Below are 21,920 nucleotides of genomic sequence, written 5' to 3' on the forward strand. Positions count from 1 at the left end.
AATCAAGTTGACATTTGATTCTATACCCTTCAAACTATGTCTACCAAATGCCTTATGTTACAAGTATTTATATTTTGAAAGTAATTTTTATTTCTTAAAAAAAAAATGATAATTAATGATAATTCATTTCTCTAATTTGAACTTAGTTTACAAACAAAGATGTGTCATACAAATATCTTGTGTTTTCATGCTTTGGGCTTGAAGGCCATAGTCATATAAGCCTAAGTTTATAAATCATATTTGAAGCATTTGGGTCCAAATATGCTGCTGCTGCTGCTACTGCACTCCACTATGTGTTAATGCTTTTGTACCCATTTGCCTTTCATGTTGACCCCATTCAAGTCTCTATGGAATATGACGTCATTATTATTTCTTATTAATGTAAAGTAATGGAGTTAATTATGTTACAGAAATCATATATTATTGAATTTTGAATTCATTAGGAGGTTGGATTTATTTGGAATAACTGATTTTGGACTGCCCGCTTTTTGAACGAGTGTGTGTTTACACTGCCCGCTTTTACAATAAACTACTCCTACGCCACTTTTTGTAGCATTCATTTATTTGACCTATGCTGACCGAATATCTTTATTAAAATTTAGTTTTTTAATCTTTTTTTAATTTTCTTATATTAAAAGCCAAGTTTTGATAAATAAAAAAAAATATATAAATTATGGACCCACCACGCTTTCGTTGCACCACTTTAATGGTTAAAAGCCATTTCATTAATGTATAAATACAAACTACGGTTTTGTTCGAATACCATCTCATTTAAGTATTTATGAAAAGAATACTTAAAATAAAAACAATTATTTTATAAAAGAAAACAATAATTTCCCACGCAATATTAATTTGAATAGAGTACTAACGTCTTCATTATTGTATTAAATTGTATGGGTTAAAGTATTGCGTGGTAAGGTAACAAATAAAGGATGACATATAAGTATAATCAATAAAATATTACCCACTCATAAATAAAATATAGCATCATACCTACCATCCAAAAACTGTGGCATCATAATGTTTTAAATGCGCTTTCACCCTTTCTAAATTCTTTTTAATTCTTCCCAATACAAATATAAAATACAAACATTTGTATTTTGTAAAGGAATGCCTTTCAGTTTACTATTTAATTTTTACTGGATCATAATATTTACCTTTACTGAAAACTTTGGTCTCAACTTTGACTAAGCCTATCTTTACATTTTTCACATTTCTCTCAAATTTGTATCTTTCAACATGAAATGTATCTTCTTAAAGGTCAGTGTTGCCTTCGAGGTGAAGCCATCTATATGGTCAGCTCTTCTAGAGGCTGACCATATGAAAAGTGTAGCGAGAATTTGTTATGTGATTTTGTCCTTCTATGTCGGCCTATAACACAAGAAATTGATTATGCTATCCATTGAAACGTATATTTAATTTAATATTGATATCCAAAAAACAATATCCACGATACAAGTTAATAAGAATTGTAATGATGGGTGGTTAGAAGAGTGAAATAATTGAGTTGGATTAATTGGGTATCCATAAACAAAGGTGGTAAGGCATTATTTTTGTTAGAATTAAGACTGAACATTGAAACTGGGTTTAATTTATGAAAACAAAATAGTGGATAAGTTTATTATGAGGATGAAATTAAAAGATAGGTTGGGTATTGGGACGTTGAATGGTAGGGGATTGAGACTGTTGAACTAATCCGTTTGTGTTGAATGGATGGGTGACCATATAATATACACACACGCCCAACCAACCAAACCAATAATTATTATTGAAACACAAAAAAAGAAGCCAAAAAAGTAAGTTAGTAGACTCATAAGTCAACTTACTTTTTCCAATGCTCACTGCAAGCTGTGCCATTAAATTTAACCTATCATCTTCAATCATGCTCACTCCTACTTTACAATCAAAAACTAAAATAAAACCTTTTATTTTATTTACTTACTACTCCCTAAAAATCAACTTTCAAACCTAAAAAATAAATTTGTTTTCTAAAGTTTATTTTAATTTTGAAATTTGACTAAAAAAAGTAACCTCGAGTAAATGCATGAATAAACTGGAAAACACATCTAAGCCAGAGCTATTCATAATTGGTTTTTCTTTGGCTTAAATTTCTAATTCATGGTCAATGTTTTTATGTCCTTTATTTTATTGTTGGTTTGTTTTATTATATAACGTTTCAATGTATCATCAAATCATATTGAATTTTAGTGTAAGTTTCTTTTTATTGCGCAATTTAAATATTCTCCAACTAGTCGCAATCATTTTTTTTTTCTTTTTGAACGGTTTTGGTCATCTTAAGGTCATACAATATCTAATGGGACATATCGTGTAAGTGCTCTAGGATTTGATGCTTTATTTTTGAAAATGATTGATCCTCGAGATACACAATGTCCTTTTGATTTTTGTTTTAGGTTAAAATACTATTTTAGTGTCTCAACTTATTTTCAAACACCTTAATTTAAGTTAATATTTACACCTGTGTGAGAATTAATAAATTAAGTTTAGAAGTTTAATTTATAGAATTATAAGTTTACATACATTTTTTGAAACATAGCTCCAATAATTATGTCACAATAATGCAATGAAAATAAGATCGATTTTGCAAAGTTTAGGCTGTCAATGTTAAGGGCCATATGTTGTCCACTCTCTCCTGGTGGGAAGATTTTTCAACAACCAAACCCCACTCCCACTCCCTCTTCCAACCAAACCTTTTTATACTGAGACTGTTGACGTGGATGGGACGTGGATGGGACGTGCCACGTCACTTATTCAAGGTATATAACTTCGACGTGGATGGGACGTCGTCCAAAAAAGGAAAAAAAATGAAGAATTTAAGAGTTTATGATCTGTTGGGCTTGGAGTGGTGGGCTGAGAGCTTATGGGTTGAAGACCTTGGACTTGGGCTACTGGGCCGACTGGCACGTGGGCTGAAAATCTACTGGGCCGACTTGCTGTCATCTCAAATTTCATTTTGAGAGAACACATAATCAAATAACGTTTTGAGCTTATACCTTGACAATGAACTCCCGGACTTCCCAACCTAGTAGTCACTAGAGGTAGAGACATGTCTTCAACAATGAACGGCAGAGGATAAGATTCATTCAAAATGTAGGCCGTAGGAGAGAGAAGCACAAACCCAAATTTGTGAATGTGCATTAATAAAAAGGAATCCCAAGAGGAAACAGTCCAAAAGCAAAGGGATGGAGGGCACCTACACGCATATGGGGTCGCCCGATTCTGACGCCATTTTACAGAGCGCCCTACTTCTAAACACACTGCCCTTCACTCCAACTTGTGGGTTATTCCCTTTTTATCTCTTCACACACCACTCTCCTTTTTCCCTATGCAACATTATTGGCTTTCATTAAACTAGATGGGTACATGAATAAAGTAAAAGTAAAAATGGGCATTGGTTTTAGAAAAGGGCAGGGAAAGGACCGGCGCTACCCATAAAAAGACATGGAAGGATGGGGTTCTCTACCTCTGCCTCCCTCTCGCATTATTTGGTTACAAAACAGAGGAGTTTCTAGTCTCTGTGTTTAATGGCGGATTCGGATCAAAGCCTGAGCCATTCGAATCCCTTCCAGTCTTCTTCCTTCTTCGCTTCGCCCTCCTGTTTTGGCACGAACAATCCAAAAACAACCCACTACTCTCGCCTCAACGCCTCTTCCGCAAAAACCAGAATCAGATGGCGGCATCTTCTCAAAAGGTGGCTCAAGGGTCGCAGCAGAGGTTACGCCTACAAGTCTTTCACCTTCCAGTACGACGCCCTTAGCTATTCCTATAACTTCGACGACGGCTCTCACAGAGTTCAGACATGAAAGTTCTGTTTTTTTCTTCCTCTCTGTTGGGGGGTTCTGTTTCTGTTTTTGGTTTGATTCAACAACGTTTGTATATATCGAATCTATATCATATTGTATTGGGCAGATCTGAGTTGCGCATCCTTAATTAACTCTGTTTCCTTGGCTGCTCCTAATCAGTGAAGCGTATAAGACAATGTAATTGTGCTTTTAAATAACGTAACTTGTCTATCTGTTTAGTACAAGGCGCTCCTCATGGACTCCAACATGTTGATTCCTAACACGACAAGCTCGATTGAACACGACAATTTTGGCTGCATCGTAATTCCTAACACAACAAGCTCGATTGGAGGGTCATGATTTCTAATACGACAACCTCGTAATTTCATATTTTTTCTAATATCCCTTAAAAGTTCAAATGAAACATAAAAGAGAATGAGGTATTTTAGAGTGACAGAAGTTGTCAAAATCTTCTTCTAACGTCACAGCAAGATAGATACAATATCTAGAGAATGCTAAATTTGAAATGTATTACCATCCATCACCTATACTTTTAATTTTCAACTCATTCACAATTATTTTATTTAGTTGACTTCTAAAGTCGAAAATGTTAAATTAAACTAAAGTTAAATCAAAATGTAAGTAAGCGTCCCAAAAAAAATATGTCAATAAGCTAAAGAGATATGTCAATGAGCTAACTTCTTATAGACCATCGTATGAATATCTTTTAATATTAATTAATTAATTATCATATATAGTAAATAGGAGAGAAAATATAAATATTTATTTTTTATTTTTGTGTCACATTCTATAATAATGTCATCTACTTAAATAATAGTATAAACAATAACAATCTAATAAATATTAGAGACACATTCATAATTTAACCAACACAAAAAATGGATAGAAAAGAGCTGTTTGCGTAATGGACATGTCAGTTTATTGGCAACAACATATAAATAATCCGCATCTATTTTTCATGTTCTTTTGGTACCATTGGTCATCTTCCTATTTAAATTCAACCCAAAACAGCATCCAAAAGGATATTCTTTCAAGCTTCAAATTTTTTTTTTTTTTTTTTTTTTAAATTTTAAAATCACATTTGACTTTTTTCAAGATTTAAATTATCATATTTCCCCTCTTCTACCCATCTCTCACTGGTTTCCACGTCCCTCTCCTCCAATCCCTTTTAATTTATATTTTCTTTTATTAATAAGAAAAATTAAGATTGGTTGTATTAATTAATTTCTACCAGTAAAAACATGATCATTTATAATTGTAATATGGATAGTTCTATTAAAATATATCAGGTCAACCATCGCTAATCTTCCTTCTTATATGTTTAAACTTTAGCTAATTCACTTCCCATTTCAAAATTGCCCGATTCTCTCTCCTTTTCTCTCCGGCGACCATGGCATCTCATCGCCTCTTCTTCTTACTCTTCCTGTTTCTTTCTCCCGATCAAATTCATTCCATTTCTTTCAAAATCAATGACTTCGATTCTCATTCCGACAACATGGTTTATCATGGAGATGCAAAGCCTCTAAATGGTTCCATTAGCTTCAATGGTCAGCTTGGTTGGGCCACTTACGCTCAAAGCCTGCGTCTTTGTGATCATTCCAAAGGCCACCTCTCAAATTTCAAAACCCACTTCTCATTTCTCATACCAAACTATAATCAAACCAACTCCACTGTTCATAGCAATGGATTAGCGTTTTTTCTTGCTCCTTCTGAATTCAACCCACCTCTTAATTCTTCTGGATCTTTTCTGGGTCTGTATAATTCCACGCGAAACGAGTCGTTTCATTCCCAAATTGTTCATGTGGAATTTGAATGGGATCCACCGTTTCAATACATGGGCATAAATAGAAACTCAATTGTTTCATCGATTTATTCGCCATGGAATTCAAGTGATTTTCAGAAGAAGACACACGTGTGGATTTCTTACAATGCAACGGCTAAGAATCTAAGTGTGTCATTGAATAATAATGCAACTCTTTCTCATCATATCGATTTGTTGAAGATTCTTCCAGAAAAGGTGACAATTGGGTTTTCAACTTCGGTTCAGAATCTGAGTATTGAGTTTTGGGAATTCAGTTCGAGTGATTTTGATGCAAATTATGAAGAGAATGATGACAATTTGCATATGGAAGAAAGTGAAAAGGCCATAAACATGAAATTATTAGCGGTTCTAATAGCTTGGGTGGGTGTTTTTGTGATAGCGATTCTTGCAATTTTTGTAGTTTCTTTGGCAAGATCTGGGGCAGAGGAGGAGAAGAAAGATGAACAACAACAACATGCAGGGATGAAATTGGCTTCAATTTATTCTGATTTGAACAAAGAGGCTTCATCACCAAGGAGATTCTCTTACAGATATCTAGCCATGGCGACAGATAACTTCTCAATGAATGGAAAATTGGGACAAGGAGGATTTGGGACGGTGTTTAAAGGCCATTTGCCTGGTGCTAATAAGACAGTTGCTGTGAAGAGGTCTTCTAATGGGTCAATGCAGGGGAAGAGAGAGTATGTGAGTGAAGTGAAGATTATTAGCCATATGAGGCACAATAATTTGGTGCAACTCATTGGATGGTGCCACGAGAGGGATAATAGCGAGTTTCTTCTCGTCTATGAGTTCATGCCCAATGGTAGCCTCGACTCTCATCTCTTTGGAAAAGGCCCTCCTCTGCCCTGGCCTTTGAGGTACGTTTACGTTTACTCACTAGCTACTGTTCTCTAATGTGTAAAAGCTTTGATCTCTCATCCATATTATCAACTTAGGTACAAGATATCCTTGGGGCTAGCGTCTGCATTGCTATATCTTCACGAAGAGTGGGAGCATAGCGTCATCCACAGAGATATCAAGTCGAGCAACGTGCTATTAGACTTCAATTTCACACCAAAACTGGGTGACTTTGGATTAGCGAGATTAGCAAAGCATGAACTCAACTCGAAAACACCTGGGTTGGTGGGAACTTTCGGGTACATGGCTCCGGAGTACATAAGCAGCGGTCGGGCGAGCAAGGAGTCAGACATATTCAGCTTTGGAGTGGTTTTACTTGAAATTGTGAGTGGGAGAAAGTGCTGTGATCATTCAGGGAAGGGGTTGATAGAGATGGTTTGGGATGCTTATGGGAGAGGAGAGGTTGTTGAAGCAATATTGGATGAAAAATTGCGAGAGGGGTTTGTGGAGGTAAGAGAAGTGGAGCGTTTGAGCGTGGTTGGGCTGTGGTCTGCTCATCCTGATGCTGCTCAAAGGCCATCCATAAAGCAAGTGATTCAAGTTCTTAGTTTTGAAGAGGCAATGCCTAATCTACCCAAACAAATGCCTCTTCCAACTTTTTGTCAGCCTTCCCTTCAGTTTTAAATTCCCCACACAAACTTTATTTTGTACGTTTAAGCCTTTAGGAGCATCCAGACATTATATTGTATATTCTTCACCTTAATATTTCTCCCATGGACTACTTTCATCATTCAACCTTTCTATTTATACATCTTATATTGTTTTAATTAATGCTGTTAATTATTTCGAAAATTATTTAAGTGCTAGATCACACCCAGACTGAGGAAGAGAAAGAAACATTTCTTAAAAGGGTGTGAAAACCTCTACATAGAGGAGGTGTTTTCAAAATGGAAGCCCTCGAAAAAAAGTCTAACGATGACGATGTCTACTACCAATGGACTTGAGTTGTTACAAATGCTATCTGAGTTAGTCACCGAACAAAGCGAGGCACTGGTCGAAATAAGGCTAGACCTTCTTCGTAGCAAACGCATTTTAAAACCGTAAGACTAACGACGATATGTAATGGACAAAAGTAGACAATATCTAATTACTGACGATGTGTCAGTAAAGATGTTGGATCTCCAAAAGGGGAAGAAACGAAGCTTTGTTTATAAGAGTATGAAAATAAAACTTTAAAGGAAAAGCAAAAGCAAACTATATCTAGTACCTGTGGACTTGGATGGTTACAATTAAGGTTAATTAATATTTTAAATTTTATTATAACTATTAGAGGATATTTGTGTAATTCCATTATTAAGTATATCTTGTTAAATTTATTTATATTACTTAATATGATTTAGTTGGTAAGTAGGAATTATTATATTATTTAGATTTATTGTTAGTATTTATATTATCTATTATATTGGTCTTTCCATCTTATAAAAGAGACACGTAAGAAGACACCCTAAAAAAACTCCTCCTGTAAATTTTGAGAACAAAAGAAGCTAAACTCGAAGAATGCAATGCTCCTGCATTTCCTTGCCCTCAAATTTGAAACTCGGACCTTCCGTCTCCAAATTCAAGCTATCATCAAATCTTAAAGTGGAGGCCATTGATCTTGCTGCAAGAATTTCACTTCCTTCTCATGTGAAAGCCATCACCAGCACCTCCAACCCCTTCGTCAAGCATTGCGTTAAACTCCGCTTCAGTTCCTCTTATCGCCACTTCCATGGCTCCGTCATCGTCGTCGGCGCTACCCCAATTAGGTCGCCTCTTAACGCTTTACTTTCTACGTCTGTCCATAGTTTTGTTCTTCAATTAAAAAAAATCAAATTCGTCTATGCAGGGTTTTGCCTTTTGAATTCTTTTTGTTGATACATTTCATCAAAAAGGAAACTCTAAATCCTTGAATATTTTTGCAAATTTATCGTATGGATTAAGCAATTCCCTTCTTGTTTATTATTTTTCCGAAGTAAAGATGAAAGTTGTTTTGTGAGTTTCTCCCGAAATGTCGGTTTGATATGAGTAGTTATTTCAGTTTCTGAAGAATTAAGTTCTTGGAATCAGGTCTAATGTAATAGCAAGCATGTGACTGAATGTTTTTGAAGCACCCTTAAGCTTCGTTCAGAGTTTTATTTGCTTGTGGCTGTTCTCTGATTCAGCTATGAAGGATAAATTGTTGGAGTTGTATAGAATAAGTGCTTTCCAGTCATTTGAATTCAATCCTAATTGGAGCATTAAAAAATTTATGTAATGTTTCCCCATGAGGAATTTGCTAGCTCCCCCACCCCCCGGATCTTGGGAATTCTACTTCTGTCTTGTGTTAGTTCAATTTCTCATGTGGTCATTCTTTGAGGTAAATATTTTGCTCGACTTTACAAGGTTTGTATGCACATACATCTAATCTTAGTCATTTACAGAGAAATATGCAAGTTTCAAGAGACTCTGCGTGGGATAAGTTGTACATTGGAGTGCCTACTTCTGCTAGATGAAGTTGAGATTCCTGAAGAACTTGTCGATGTCTCTGTTCGTGTCGTGCGGGTGAGCCCAACTGTGATGAAAAAGCTTTCTGGAATGCAATCAACAGAATCTATTGATGCAATTGCCCTCATGAGAATACCTGACAGTTTTTATAGTTTAGATGGCAATTTAAAACAAGCACATTGTAAAAGATGGTTTCCATCTCCACATCGAATACTAGTCCTTGAAGGAATCCAGGTAATTATTTTATCTGGAATCGACTCAAGTCCTGTAATTTGGTGCATCTAGTTGTCCTGTCTCTAAGTTGTTTCAAAATAGTTATCATTTCCTGCATTTCATTCTATAGTTACTGCTGAGATAACTTGCTACATTGTGTTAAGCTATCTCTCAAATGCCACTTCTGGTATTTACCTGTGCACATTGACATGCCAATAGTTTCTCTGTAGCTATGGTCTTCTTAATCTATCTTTAAGGCTTTGAAAAGAACTTTTAATGCTTAACATTTGATGTTATAACGTATTATAGATTATTTCATTGATTTAGTACCGATATGTGAACATGACATTTAAAGGTTCATCTTTGCTTATTGCAGGACCCGGGCAATCTTGGTACATTAATCAGGTCTGCTTTGGCCTTCAAATGGGTAAGGTTATTGGTTTGAATAATCCTTCTTTGAACCCAATTTTCAATGAATGCTGATGGACATACTCACCTTCATGGTTCAAAATTGCCTGAAGGATTATACATGACATACCATGTCTAAGACTGCAATTTTTTGAAGTATGATGAAGCATTTGGGTATATCAAATAAGTTTTCTGATACATATTTGGGTATGCCAAACAGAACGGTGTTTTTCTGCTTCCTGGGTGTTGTGATCCATTCAACGAGAAGGCACTCCGAGCCTCACGAGGAGCATCTTTTCAGCTTCCAATAGTGTCTGGCACTTGGAATCATCTTGAGGCTCTAAAAACCGAATTCCAAATGAAAATGTTGGCTGGACATCCCGAAAGTAATGAACTGAAGCCTGTATCGGTCCTTTCGCAACAGTTCGCGAATTCTTCGAAAGATATCCCATTGTGCTTGGTTTTGGGGAGTGAAGGGAGTGGTCTATCTGAGAAATGTTGGCAGGTTTGTGAGCTTTTGAGCATTCCAATGGCGGGTGGTTTCGAGTCCCTCAACGTCTCAGTTGCAGGAGGAATTTTCTTGTACATGCTGCAGGCTGTAAACGATAGACATATTTGATGTTTTCAAGATCAGACTTCTTCACAAATCATTTTGAACTATTTACAAAACATAGTACTCGAGAAACTCCACAGAACTAAAGGAAAAGGAAACGAAAGTCGAGAAATGATTACCACAACTTGAATTCAAGTTTAATGAAACTTGATTTTACTTAATATGACTTTGACTTTAATTTGAACAACATTCTTCACGATTATTGACGATTATTGAGATACCATAATTCATATCATTTCCTATCTCTATACCTTAATTCATATCATTTCCTATCTCTATTTTAACGATTATTGAGATACCATAATTCATATCATTTCCTATCTCTATACCTTAATTCATATCATTTCCTATCTCTATTTTAGTTAGTGAGATTCTCCATCTTGTTGTAAAAGCAATCTTGTTGTAAAAGCTTGATCCCTCCGTGGTAACAGATTGACCGTTTACTTGGAGCTTCTCCAGCAAAAATCACATGAAGGTTCTCCCTACGCAAACCAACAGGTGCCTTAAGCCTTCATGTGCTCTACTTAGATCAAGGATATGCACTGTAGGAAATGTATCTTTTCGTGAGGCCTATCTGAAAATTTACTCGTTAGAGTAGAATAAAAGAAAAAAAAAAATCCAATAAAATAAAAATAGCTCGTTATGGAACTCTAACCACTCGAATCTTCTCTTTCCTTTCAAGGAAGACTCCTGCATCATAGTTTTGGCCGGAATGAACCCCGACGTTAGTTTCCAGTGAGTTTTCCGGTGGCTCCTTCTTTCTTCTCTCTTCCACTTCTCTCAACTTTCTCTCACTTTTTCTTTCAAGGCCACTCAAGACCCCATAATGGGCGGAGGGCAAAATGACCCGTTTGCCCCTATTTGACAGATTTTTTTATATTTGTTCTATTTTATTCTATTCGGGGGGCTAGGAACACGTATTAATTATATGGAGCCTAGGAACACCGATTAATTATATTGTTTTGGATCACATTTTTCATTCATTCTTATCCACTCGTGTACGTACTACAGTGTAGATTTTGCACCCTTATCCCTTAAATCCATACAATAAATAGAGAAGTGGTGTGATGGGAAGAAGCAAGAGCAAGAGCAAGAGAGAAAAGTATAAGAGATGGAGATGAAGAAGGTTGGTTTGGTGGTGGCAATGTTATGCATGATGCTAATGTCCATGTCCAGTGTGGTTCAGTCTGCGGTGGACAATGAGATCATCCAACTCCCTTCACAACAAAATGAAAACCACTTCAATTATGGTTGCTCCAGGAAGATGTTCAAATCTGTTGGATTCAAGAACAGTTGTCCTACCTTGTTATGCTCCTCGGACGTGGAGTGTTGCCCATGCAGATGCAAAACCGAATACGTTGATGACTACCCCATTAAGAGATGTATTTCAGAGTGATATATTTCCACCCTTCCTCCGCTATATCGAAATTGACTTTATTTAAAAACATATTGGTTGAAATAAAACTTTCATTACTTTTTTAAAAATTTAAAATTGTAGAGAGCATTATTAAATACATTTGTATTTGAAAATGATTGTCCCGTCCTTGTTTTATTACCCTTAAACTACCATTATATAAATGATTAAAAAGTCTTGTATGAATTATATAATCTTCACAACTAAACACGTTGCTTCTATTTTTCCTTTTTATAATAATAATTATAAATCTTTTGCAATAATTTTGTAATAAGATATTAAACCACAACTTTTCTGAATGGAGAAGCAATGTTTGAAAGTCACCATTTTGAAACAACAATGTGTTTGAACAACAACAACAATCTGTTTCTTATACTCTATTGCATTCCCAAAGTCACCATTTTGTTAACCCACTTTCCCCACAATCCACTCTCTCTCTGTCTCTGAATCATGGCCATTTCCAATATTGGAGTTCAAACAAACCACCATTTTCATGCACTTCAATTCTTCATCTTCTCTTTCATTCTCTTCAAAGTTCACTCACTTTACTTCACCTTCCCTAACTTTCAACCAAACAATCCCAACTTATTCTTTGAAGGTGATAGCTTCACCAGCAATGGTGTTATTCAACTTACAAACAACCAAGCCGACGGCCCCCTCACCGAGAGTGCCGGCCGAGCTTCCTATGCCAAGCCGATGCGCCTATGGGACGCCTCCACAGGGCAGGTAATGTAGGATGATATAATTAGTTGATTTAGTTTCTTTGATTTCTTCCATCATGGATAAATCCGCTGCATCCACAGGTTTCGGACTTCGCCACCCGCTTCTCCTTTAGAATCAACACACTTGACGAATCTTTTATATGGTGATGGCATAGCCTTCTTCATCGTCCCTTACGATTCCAGAATCCCACCTAACTCAACAGGGGGTTTTCTTGGATTATTCAGCTCCCACTCTGCTTTTGATACCTCCAAGAATCATGTTTTTGCTGTTGAATTTGACAGTAAGCAGGATGATTGGGACTCGAGTGACAATCATATAGGAATCAATATCAATTCCATTAATTCTACTCGTCATCTTGTGTGGAACACCAGCATGAAGGATAACCGAACAGCCAATGCCTGGATAACTTACAATTCCTTCACTAAAAATTTGTCTGTCTATCTAACTTATGTTAAAGATCCTGTATTTACTAGAAATGTCAGCATCTCAACTACTGTTGACTTGAAAACTTTATTGCCTGAAAGGGTCAGAATTGGATTCTCCGCCGCCACGGGGAACTGGTTCCAAATACATAACATCATTTCTTGGACCTTCGACTCAACCTTGGAAGATAATATTGGAGGTGGAGGTGGAGATGGAGGTGGAGATAACAATAAAAATATTGGTTTGGCCATTGGCATAGGTGTTGGGCTTGGTGTTTTGATATGTGGGTTGAGTTTGTTCGGATTTCTTTGGTGGAGGAAACAGTTGACAAGGAGAATGGAAGATGTGGAAGATCTTATGGATGATGAGTTTGAAAGAGGAACTGGCCCAAAAAGGTTCACTTATAGGGAATTAGCTCAAGCCACAAAGAATTTTGATGAGGCGGCAAACTTGGGGAAGGAGGGTTTGGAGGTGTTTACAAGGGTTTGTTAACTGAATCAGATACAGAAATCGCGGTAAAGAGGGTTTCCAGAGGATCAAGACAGGGGAAAAAAGAGTACGTATCTGAAGTGAAGATTATAAGTCGTTTGAGGCATAGGAATCTTGTTCAGCTCCTCGGTTGGTGCCATGAACGAGGTGATTTCCTTTTGGTTTATGAGTTCATGCCCAATGGTAGCCTGGATACCCACCTCTTCAAAGGTAAAACAATGCTAACTTGGGAGGTTAGATACAAAATAGCAGTAGGTTTGGCTTCTTCTTTGCTATATCTTCACGAAGAATGGGAACAATGTGTGGTGCATAGTGATATCAAATCCAGCAATGTAATGCTGGACTCTAATTTCAACGCCAAACTCGGGGATTTCGGGCTTGCAAGGTTTGTGGACCATGAGATGGGCTCACAAACAACTGTTCTGGCTGGCACCATGGGGTATCTAGCACCAGAGTGTGTGACGGATGGCAAGGCCAGTAAGGAATGAGATGTTTACAGTTTTGGTGTGGTTGCTCTTGAGATTGCCTGTGGACGGCGGCCAGTAGAAGCAAGAGCGGAACCTGATCAAGTGAGGCTTGTGGAGTGGGTGTGGGGGATGTATGGCAGAGGCCAAGTCCTAGAAGCTGCAGACAAGAGACTGGAAATGGACTTCGATGAGCAACAAATGGAGAGTTTGATGGTGGTGGGATTATGGTGCTGCCACCCTGACTTCAAGATGCGGCCCTCCATAAGACAGGTGATTAATGTTCTAAATGTTGAAGCTCCACTGCCCGCCCTGCCTTCAAAGTTACCCGTGCCGATGTACTTTGCGCCGCCGTTGAATTTATGCAAGTTAACGTACACATCGACAGGTTCCACCGAGACGCCAGTGGATAGAAGTGAGTGTTCATGTAGTAATTGTTCGACTTGCACCAGAGAATCATCCGGATCAAGTATGTCGCTTTTGAAATCACAAACACAGCAATAGTTTGCAGCCTACATAGCCTCATGGTTGTTATTAAGATTTTTCGGTTTTACCATTTTATGTAAAAGATGCTCCAAATGGTGTTTTGTTCTGTCCAATATTATTTCAATTGACTTGATTGAGCCTGTGCCCCTCAGCTAGTGGGATGAACAAAGAAAAGTGTGCTAAACCTATCTTATAAATTATTTTCCTCTTTAATTTTTGCTTTAATTGTTGGAGTTGTGTAGAATATGTGCCCTCCTGTCATTTGTATTCAATCCTAATTGGAGCATAACCAAATTTATGTAATGTTTTCCCATGAGGAATTTGCTAGCTCCCCCCACCCCCCGGATCTTGGGAATTCTACTTCTGTCTTGTATTAGTTCAATTTCTCATGTGGTCATTCTTTGAGGTAAATGTTTTGCTCGACTTCACAAGGTTTGTCTGCACATACATCTAATCTTAGTCATTTACAGAGAAATATGCAAGTTTCAAGAGACTCTGCGTGGGATAAGTTGTACATTGGAGTGCCTACTTCTGCTAGATGAAGTTGAGATTCCTGAAGAACTTGTCGATGTCTCTGTTCGTGTCGTGCGGGTGAGCCCGACTGTGATGAAAAAGCTTTCTGGAATGCAATCAACAGAATCTATTGATGCAATTGCCCTCATGAGAATACCTGACAGTTTTTATAGTTTAGATGGCAATTTAAAACAAGCACATTGTAAAAGATGGTTTCCATCTCCACATTGAATACTAGTCCTTGAGGGTATCCAGGTAGTTATTTCATCTCGAATCAACCCAAGTCCTGTAATTTGGTGCCTCTAGTTGTCCTGTCTCTAAGTTGTTTCAAAATAGTTATCATTTCCTGCATTTCTTCCTATAGTTACTGCTGAGATAACTTGCTACATTGTGTTAAGCTATCTCTCAAATGCCACTTCTGGTATTTACCTGTGCACATTGACATGCCAATAGTTTCTCTGTAGCTAAGGATTTAGCATTTGATGTTATAAAGTATTACAGATAGTTTCATTGATTTAGTATGGATATGTGAACATGACATTTAAAGGTTCATCTTTGCTTATTGCAGGACCCGGGCAATCTTGGTACATTAATCAGGTCTGCTTTGGCCTTCAAATGGGTAAGGTTATTGGTTTGAATAATCCTTCTTTGAACCCAATTTTCAATGAATGCTGATGGACATACTCACCTTGATGGTTCAAAATTACCTGAAGGATTATACATGACATACCATGTCTAAGACTGCAATTTTTTGAAGTATGATGAAGCATTTGGGTATGTCAAATAAGTTTTCTGATACATATTTGGGTATGTCAAACAGAATGGTGTGTTTCTGCTTCCTGGGTGTTGTGATCCATTCAACGAGAAGGCACTCCGAGCCTCACGAGGAGCATCTTTTCAGCTTCCAATAGTCTCTGGCACTTGTACATGGTGCAGGCTGAAAACGATAGACATATTTGATGTTTTCAAAATCAGAGTTCTTCACAAATCATTTTGAACTATTTACAAAGCATAATACTGGAGAGAAACTCCACAGAACAATGATTAGTGGTAATAACAACTCTAACTCCAAAAAGACTTATATGAATCACTCTTTGGATAACTAAAACAAATAATTATATTAAAAGAATCTTCCGGGATTGAAAATTTCAAAATGTGTACTCTCCACCAAGTTTTTTAATTTTATGAAACACGTCTATTGAAGCTTTCTCCCCTTAATTTCTTTTAAATGGATGGACGTGTGGCAATTTCTTTTAATAATTAAAATAATAATCTTTTAAATTCATAAATGTCGAACACATTACCATATAATAAGTTTTATACAAGTTGTATCAATATCTACTATATGCATGTCAAACTTTCATGAGTTGTAGTCGATCTTTTACAAATTGATCATAATTACAAGTGAGTCAAAAGACTAATTTTCCCATGTAATTGTTGAGGATTATTGGGATTGGGAGTGTCCCACATTGGTTAATTTAGTGGAAGATCATGGGTTTATAAGTGAGGAATACTATCTCCATTGGTATGAGGCCTTTTGGGGAAGCCTAAAGCAAAACCATGAGAGCTTATACTCAAAGTGGACAATATCATATCATTGTGGAGAGTCGTGATTCCTAACATGGTATCAGAGCCATGCCTTAAACTTAACCATGCCAATAAAATCCTCAAATATCGAACAAAGAATGGCGAGCCTCGAAGGTGTAGTCAAAAGTGACTAAAGTGTCGAACAAATGGTGTACTTTGTTCGAGGGGAGGAATACTATCTCCATTGGTATGAGGCCTTTTGGGGAAGCCTAAAGCAAAACCATGAGAGCTTATTAATCCTCTGATAGAAGATTATAAGATCTTTAATGAGGGTTTGACTTCATTTTCCAAGACTCAAAATTAGTAAATACTATTAATTTACTTTTGGTTGTGTCTAAACAAGTTAGGTTGTCAGATGGAGACATATTAGGAACTAGAAATTTCCACAAATACTATGATTTCTCTCTTTAAATCGGTAGGGAAGACTACTCTTAATAATCAAACAATTTTCTTAATAAATTAAAAAAAAGTATTTGATCCATTAATCAACATTAATCAATATTTAAGGTGGAGTTGCTACAACAACCTTTAAAGAAAAGGTCAACTGATATACAATAATATATGCAGGGGAATGCATTTGAATTTTAAACTCCTATTTTGCACAAAAGCCCATTCTTTTTACAACACCCATTCACACACCAACTAAAAATAACAATTCTAACGTTCCACTTACAGTAAAATATTTGGAAGGACTTAATTTGTTAAATAGTTTGGGCAACTATTGTTATGCGCCGAAAGTAGAACAAATGTACTCACAACACCAGTAAACGGAATTACATGAAGAGACATCAAGATATTTACGTGGTTCGGAGAGAGGAAGTTCTCCTATATCTACCGGTGGCAACTAATCACTAATAAACAAAGGGTTACAAGTGAATACCTCCCTATCACACTACAAAGACTCTCACCCATATGTCATTCAAGAAATGAAATGTGACACACAAAACTCCTCCAAATTCCTATACCACTTGTTATTGTTATGAATGGAGGGAGAAATCTCTCTTCTTATTGAAGAATAAAATTAGCTATTATATAGCATTGCAGAATCAAATCTTCCATGGACTAAATCTAAATCTAATTCAAATAACCGAATCAAATCTAATCCAAATAAAAAAACTTGCAACAAATTACAACAACTATGAGGTAGGTGTCGAAGAAGAGGCTGGGTATCCTCCATCTTAATGAGCGAGCATAAATTAAAGCCAATTGCGAGGGCTGCCAACTTGGTGCAAGGATAAGTCTCACCAACATCGAAGTTGAATCTTAACATAAGTAATGCACAATTTGAACGAAGATTCCACTTGAAATTTGGACGCTTACGAAGACTTTTACTTCCATTAAGTTCATGCACATTCATCCAGGATAATAAATAAAAAAGGGCTTTGAGGTCCATCAAACCAATGCCTTGCTTGCTTCCTTTTCCAAGTTGCCTCCTCGATTGGCTCCTCAAGTCGTGGATTCTAAATTTTTTAAAATCTCCGGTAGCCTATGAGGACATTTTAAGAGTTTATTATTGAAGTGGTTACTTATTCCAATTAAAAAAAAAAAAAAAAATACAAGTTGAATGGATGGTGTTGGACCAATTAAACTTTGAATTATAAGAGTCTACACAAAATTTAACCCTAAAAAAAGTTTGAAAAATCAAATATTATTTTATTTTATGACTAAATCAAAATTTAACATCTTTTGCAATAATTTTGTAATAAGATGTCAAAGCACAACTTTTGTTTCATATAAAACTCTCATGTGTATCGAGAAGCAAAAGAAAAGTTGAAGTCAATGTTCCAAATGTTTTATATTTGAACACAACAACGCAATCCTTTTCTCATATTCTTGCATTCCCAAAGTCACCATTTTGTTAACCCACTTTCCCCATAATCCCTTCTCTCTCCCTCTGTGAATCATGGCCATTTCCAATCTTGGAGTTCAAACAAACCACCATTTTCATGCACTTCAATTCTTCATCTTCTCTTTGATTCTCTTCAAGGTTCATTCACTTTCCTTCACCTTCCCTACCTTTCAACCAAACAATCCCGACCTATTTGTCGAAGGTGATAGCTCCATCAGCAATGATGTTATTCAACTTACAACAAACCAAGTCGACGCCTCCCTCACCGAGAGTGCCGGCCGAGCTTCCTATGCCAAGCCGATACGCCTATGGGATGCCTCCACAGGACAGGTAATGTAGGATGTATAACATGTCATAGTTCGTGTTTATTTACTTGTTAATTAGTGCTTTTAGAATTCTAGTATAAATAGTTTCTTTGATTTATTCCATCATGGATTTGGCTTAATCAGAAATCCGCTGCATCCGCAGGTTGCGGACTTCGCTACCCACTTCTCCTTCAGAATCGACACACTTAACCAAACTGTATTTGGTGATGGCATAGCCTTCTTCATCGTCCCTTACAATTCCACAATCCCACCTAACTCAACAGGGGGTTTTCTTGGATTATTCAGCTCCCACTCTGCTTTTGATACCTCCAAGAATCAAGTTTTTGCTGTTGAATTTGACAGTAAGAAGGATGATTGGGACACGAAGGCAGATCATATAGGAATCAATATCAATTCCATTAAGTCTACTCGTCATCTTAATTGGAGCTCCAGCCTGACGAAAGACAAAACAGCCAATGCCTGGATAACATACAATTCCTCCACTAAAAATTTGTCTGTGTTTCTAACTTATGTTCAAGATCCGATTTTTACTGGAAATATTAGCATCTCAGCTTCTGTTGACTTGAAAATTTTATTGCCTGAGAAGGTCAGAATTGGATTCTCCGCCGCTACGGGGAACAGGTATCAAATACATAACATGATTTCTTGGAACTTCAATTCAACCTTGGACGATTATACTGGAGGTGGAGATAACAATAAAAATATTGGTCTGGCCATTGGCATAGGTGTTGGGCTTGGTGTTTTGATATGTGGGTTGAGTTTGTTCGGATTTCTTTGGTGGAGGAGACAGTTGACAAGGAGAATGGAAGATGTGGAAGATCTTATGGATGATGAGTTTGAAAGAGGAACTGGCCCAAAAAGGTTCACTTATAGGGAATTAACTCACGCCACAAAGAATTTTGATGAGGCCGGCAAGCTTGGAGAAGGAGGGTTTGGAGGTGTTTACAAGGGTTTGTTAACCGAATCAGATACAGAAATCGCGGTAAAGAGGGTTTCCAGAGGATCAAGACAGGGGAAAAAAGAGTACGTATCTGAAGTGAAGATTATAAGTCGTTTGAGGCATAGGAATCTTGTTCAGCTCCTCGGTTGGTGCCATGAACGAGGTGATTTCCTTTTGGTTTATGAGTTCATGCCCAATGGTAGCCTGGATACCCACCTCTTCAAAGGTAAAACAATGCTAACTTGGGAGGTTAGATACAAAATAGCAGTAGGTTTGGCTTCTTCTTTGCTATATCTTCACGAAGAATGGGAACAATGTGTGGTGCATAGAGATATCAAATCCAGCAATGTAATGCTGGACTCTAATTTCAACGCCAAACTCGGGGATTTCGGGCTTGCAAGGTTTGTGGACCATGAGATGGGCTCACAAACAACTGTTCTGGCTGGCACCATGGGGTATCTAGCCCCAGAGTGTGTGACGGATGGCAAGACCAGTAAGGAATCAGATGTTTACAGTTTTGGCGTGGTTGCTCTTGAGATTGCCTGTGGACGGCGGCCAGTAGAAGCAAGAGCGGAACCTGATCAAGTGAGGCTCGTGGAGTGGGTGTGGGGGATGTATGGCAGAGGCCAAGTCCTAGAAGCTGCAGACAAGAGACTGGAAATGGACTTCGATGAGCAACAAATGGAGAGTTTGATGGTGGTGGGACTATGGTGCTGCCACCCTGACTTCAAGATGCGGCCCTCCATAAGACAGGTGATTAATGTTCTAAATGTTGAAGCACCACTGCCCGCTCTGCCTGCAAAGTTACCCGTGCCGATGTACTTTGCACCGCCGTTGGATTTATGCAAGTTTACGTATACATCGACAGGCTCCACCGAGACGCCAGTGGATAGAAGTGAGTGTTCATGTAGTAATTGTTCGACTTACACCACAAAATCATCAGGATCAAGTATGTCGCTTTTGAAATCAGAAAGATAGCAATAGTTTGCAGCCTGCATAGCCTTATAGTTGTTATTAAGATTTTCATGTAAAAGATGCTCCAAATGGTGTTTTGTAGTGTCCAATATTATTTCAATTATTGACTTAAGATTGAGCCCTTCAGGTAGTGGGATGAACAGAGAAAAGGTGTGGTAAGCCTATCTTATAAATTATTTTCGTCTTCAATTTTTGTGTCTGTTTGTTTGCTTTAATTCGTGACTCAACCCTTCTTCATTTTCTTTGAATAACTTCTTAATCCCACTCATAGAGTAACTCTTTCATTTTGAGCATTAACTTCAACATACAAATAGTCAACTTCTTTAATTGTTTTGATAGGGGAAATAAATAATTAAGGTATTTGACTTTTTTTGTTTTTATTAAAAAGCGTATCGCATTATTGAAACTATTGGCATTTTTAGGGATATTTGAGATAATGTAGGAATTGTAACACTTGAGTAAATGAGAAATACACAAATGAATAGATACCATATGGGAATGAAAGCGATCCTAAAGATAGAATGACTAAAAAAGCTTAAAAAAATGAAAGTCATACGTATATCAATAAAATGTATCTTCTTTTTTTGTTGCTCAACTATAAGAACTTCATGATTATAAACGTGTTTTATTTGGACCAATTTTGTGTTGACTGACCTCCTATAAATTTGTCTACAATGGAGTAAAAATAAAATATGTTGGAAGGGCTTGTATTAGTTTGTGTGGGGAGGGTGTTCACTTTTAGAAACGATGAGTAAGTAACGTGACCATATTGGAGGGGATGCAAGAGAATGTCGGGCCATAAAATATCAAATCAAGATTTTGAATCATAGGTATTAGTCGTTATAAATGGTAGTAGAAAGTTAGGCAACATATTCTTTAATTAATACACTTTAAAGTTATTATGAATATAAAGGGTATTCTAGTAACTCTCAATAAATGTTGCTTCAATTAAAGTTACTTACTAGGAATGTAAAGGGTATTCTAGTAACTCCATATATGTCGTATTTCAACCATAGATGGATGTAAAAAATATGAATTGATTTATGATTCTAATTTCAAACAACTCCAAAATAATAATATTTTCATTCTAATTTCACCTCGTTCGAACTCCTTGTAATTATTAAATTTATGGTCATTTGTCATGTATGGTGTATAGAGACCCACACTAATTTTCCATACTTTAGTTGGCCACATGACACCCTCTTTATCATTTTTTTTTTTTTTTTCCATTTGATAAAGATTATAATATTTTTAACTCTCTTAACCTAGGATCTAAGTTGCCATAATTGCTACACAATAAACTTTTTTTTTTTTTTTTCTTTTCAAGAATCTATCAAAGTTAACTTTTACTAAAATGTCAACTTCATCCTTAAATTTATCATCATTTATTAATTTTCACTTTTTATGGAATTAGATCCAATTTAGATAAGTGTTATAATTTTTTTTTTTTTTTTCAAAAAAAGTTAACAATTTAAATAAAATTCAAAAAAGAAA

General features: G+C 36.7%; 3 protein-coding genes and 1 pseudogene across 4 annotated transcripts; all 4 read left to right on the top strand.

Moving 5' to 3' along the window:
• The first annotated feature begins 5,157 nt into the window (after window positions 1–5,157).
• Window positions 5,158–7,270, top strand: LOC111804594 (L-type lectin-domain containing receptor kinase IX.1-like). The gene is made up of 2 exons (XM_023689432.2): window positions 5,158–6,500; window positions 6,579–7,270. Exons 1-2 carry the CDS (start codon window positions 5,212–5,214, stop codon window positions 7,162–7,164), a joined length of 1,875 nt encoding a protein of 624 aa, XP_023545200.2. The 5' UTR covers window positions 5,158–5,211; the 3' UTR covers window positions 7,165–7,270.
• A 706-nt stretch (window positions 7,271–7,976) lies between these two features.
• Window positions 7,977–10,271, top strand: LOC111804847 (tRNA/rRNA methyltransferase (SpoU) family protein). Its single transcript, XM_023689647.2, has 4 exons — window positions 7,977–8,285; window positions 8,940–9,237; window positions 9,593–9,643; window positions 9,845–10,271. The coding sequence occupies exons 1-4, from the start codon at window positions 8,038–8,040 to the stop codon at window positions 10,241–10,243; spliced, it is 996 nt and encodes a 331-aa protein (XP_023545415.2). The 5' UTR covers window positions 7,977–8,037; the 3' UTR covers window positions 10,244–10,271.
• A 1,740-nt stretch (window positions 10,272–12,011) lies between these two features.
• LOC111777439 (L-type lectin-domain containing receptor kinase IX.1-like) lies at window positions 12,012–15,699 on the top strand (annotated as a pseudogene). The gene is made up of 4 exons (XR_015420541.1): window positions 12,012–12,377; window positions 12,455–15,004; window positions 15,318–15,368; window positions 15,570–15,699. The product of XR_015420541.1 is annotated as an L-type lectin-domain containing receptor kinase IX.1-like (transcript).
• A 2,469-nt stretch (window positions 15,700–18,168) lies between these two features.
• LOC111778723 (L-type lectin-domain containing receptor kinase IX.1-like) lies at window positions 18,169–20,584 on the top strand. The gene is made up of 2 exons (XM_023658701.2): window positions 18,169–18,515; window positions 18,654–20,584. Exons 1-2 carry the CDS (start codon window positions 18,240–18,242, stop codon window positions 20,427–20,429), a joined length of 2,052 nt encoding a protein of 683 aa, XP_023514469.2. The 5' UTR covers window positions 18,169–18,239; the 3' UTR covers window positions 20,430–20,584.
• Window positions 20,585–21,920: the final 1,336 nt, after the last annotated feature.

This window comes from Cucurbita pepo, chromosome 1, assembly GCF_057944985.1.
Source record: "Cucurbita pepo subsp. pepo isolate OVF chromosome 1, ASM5794498v1, whole genome shotgun sequence".
NCBI lineage: Eukaryota > Viridiplantae > Streptophyta > Magnoliopsida > Cucurbitales > Cucurbitaceae > Cucurbita > Cucurbita pepo.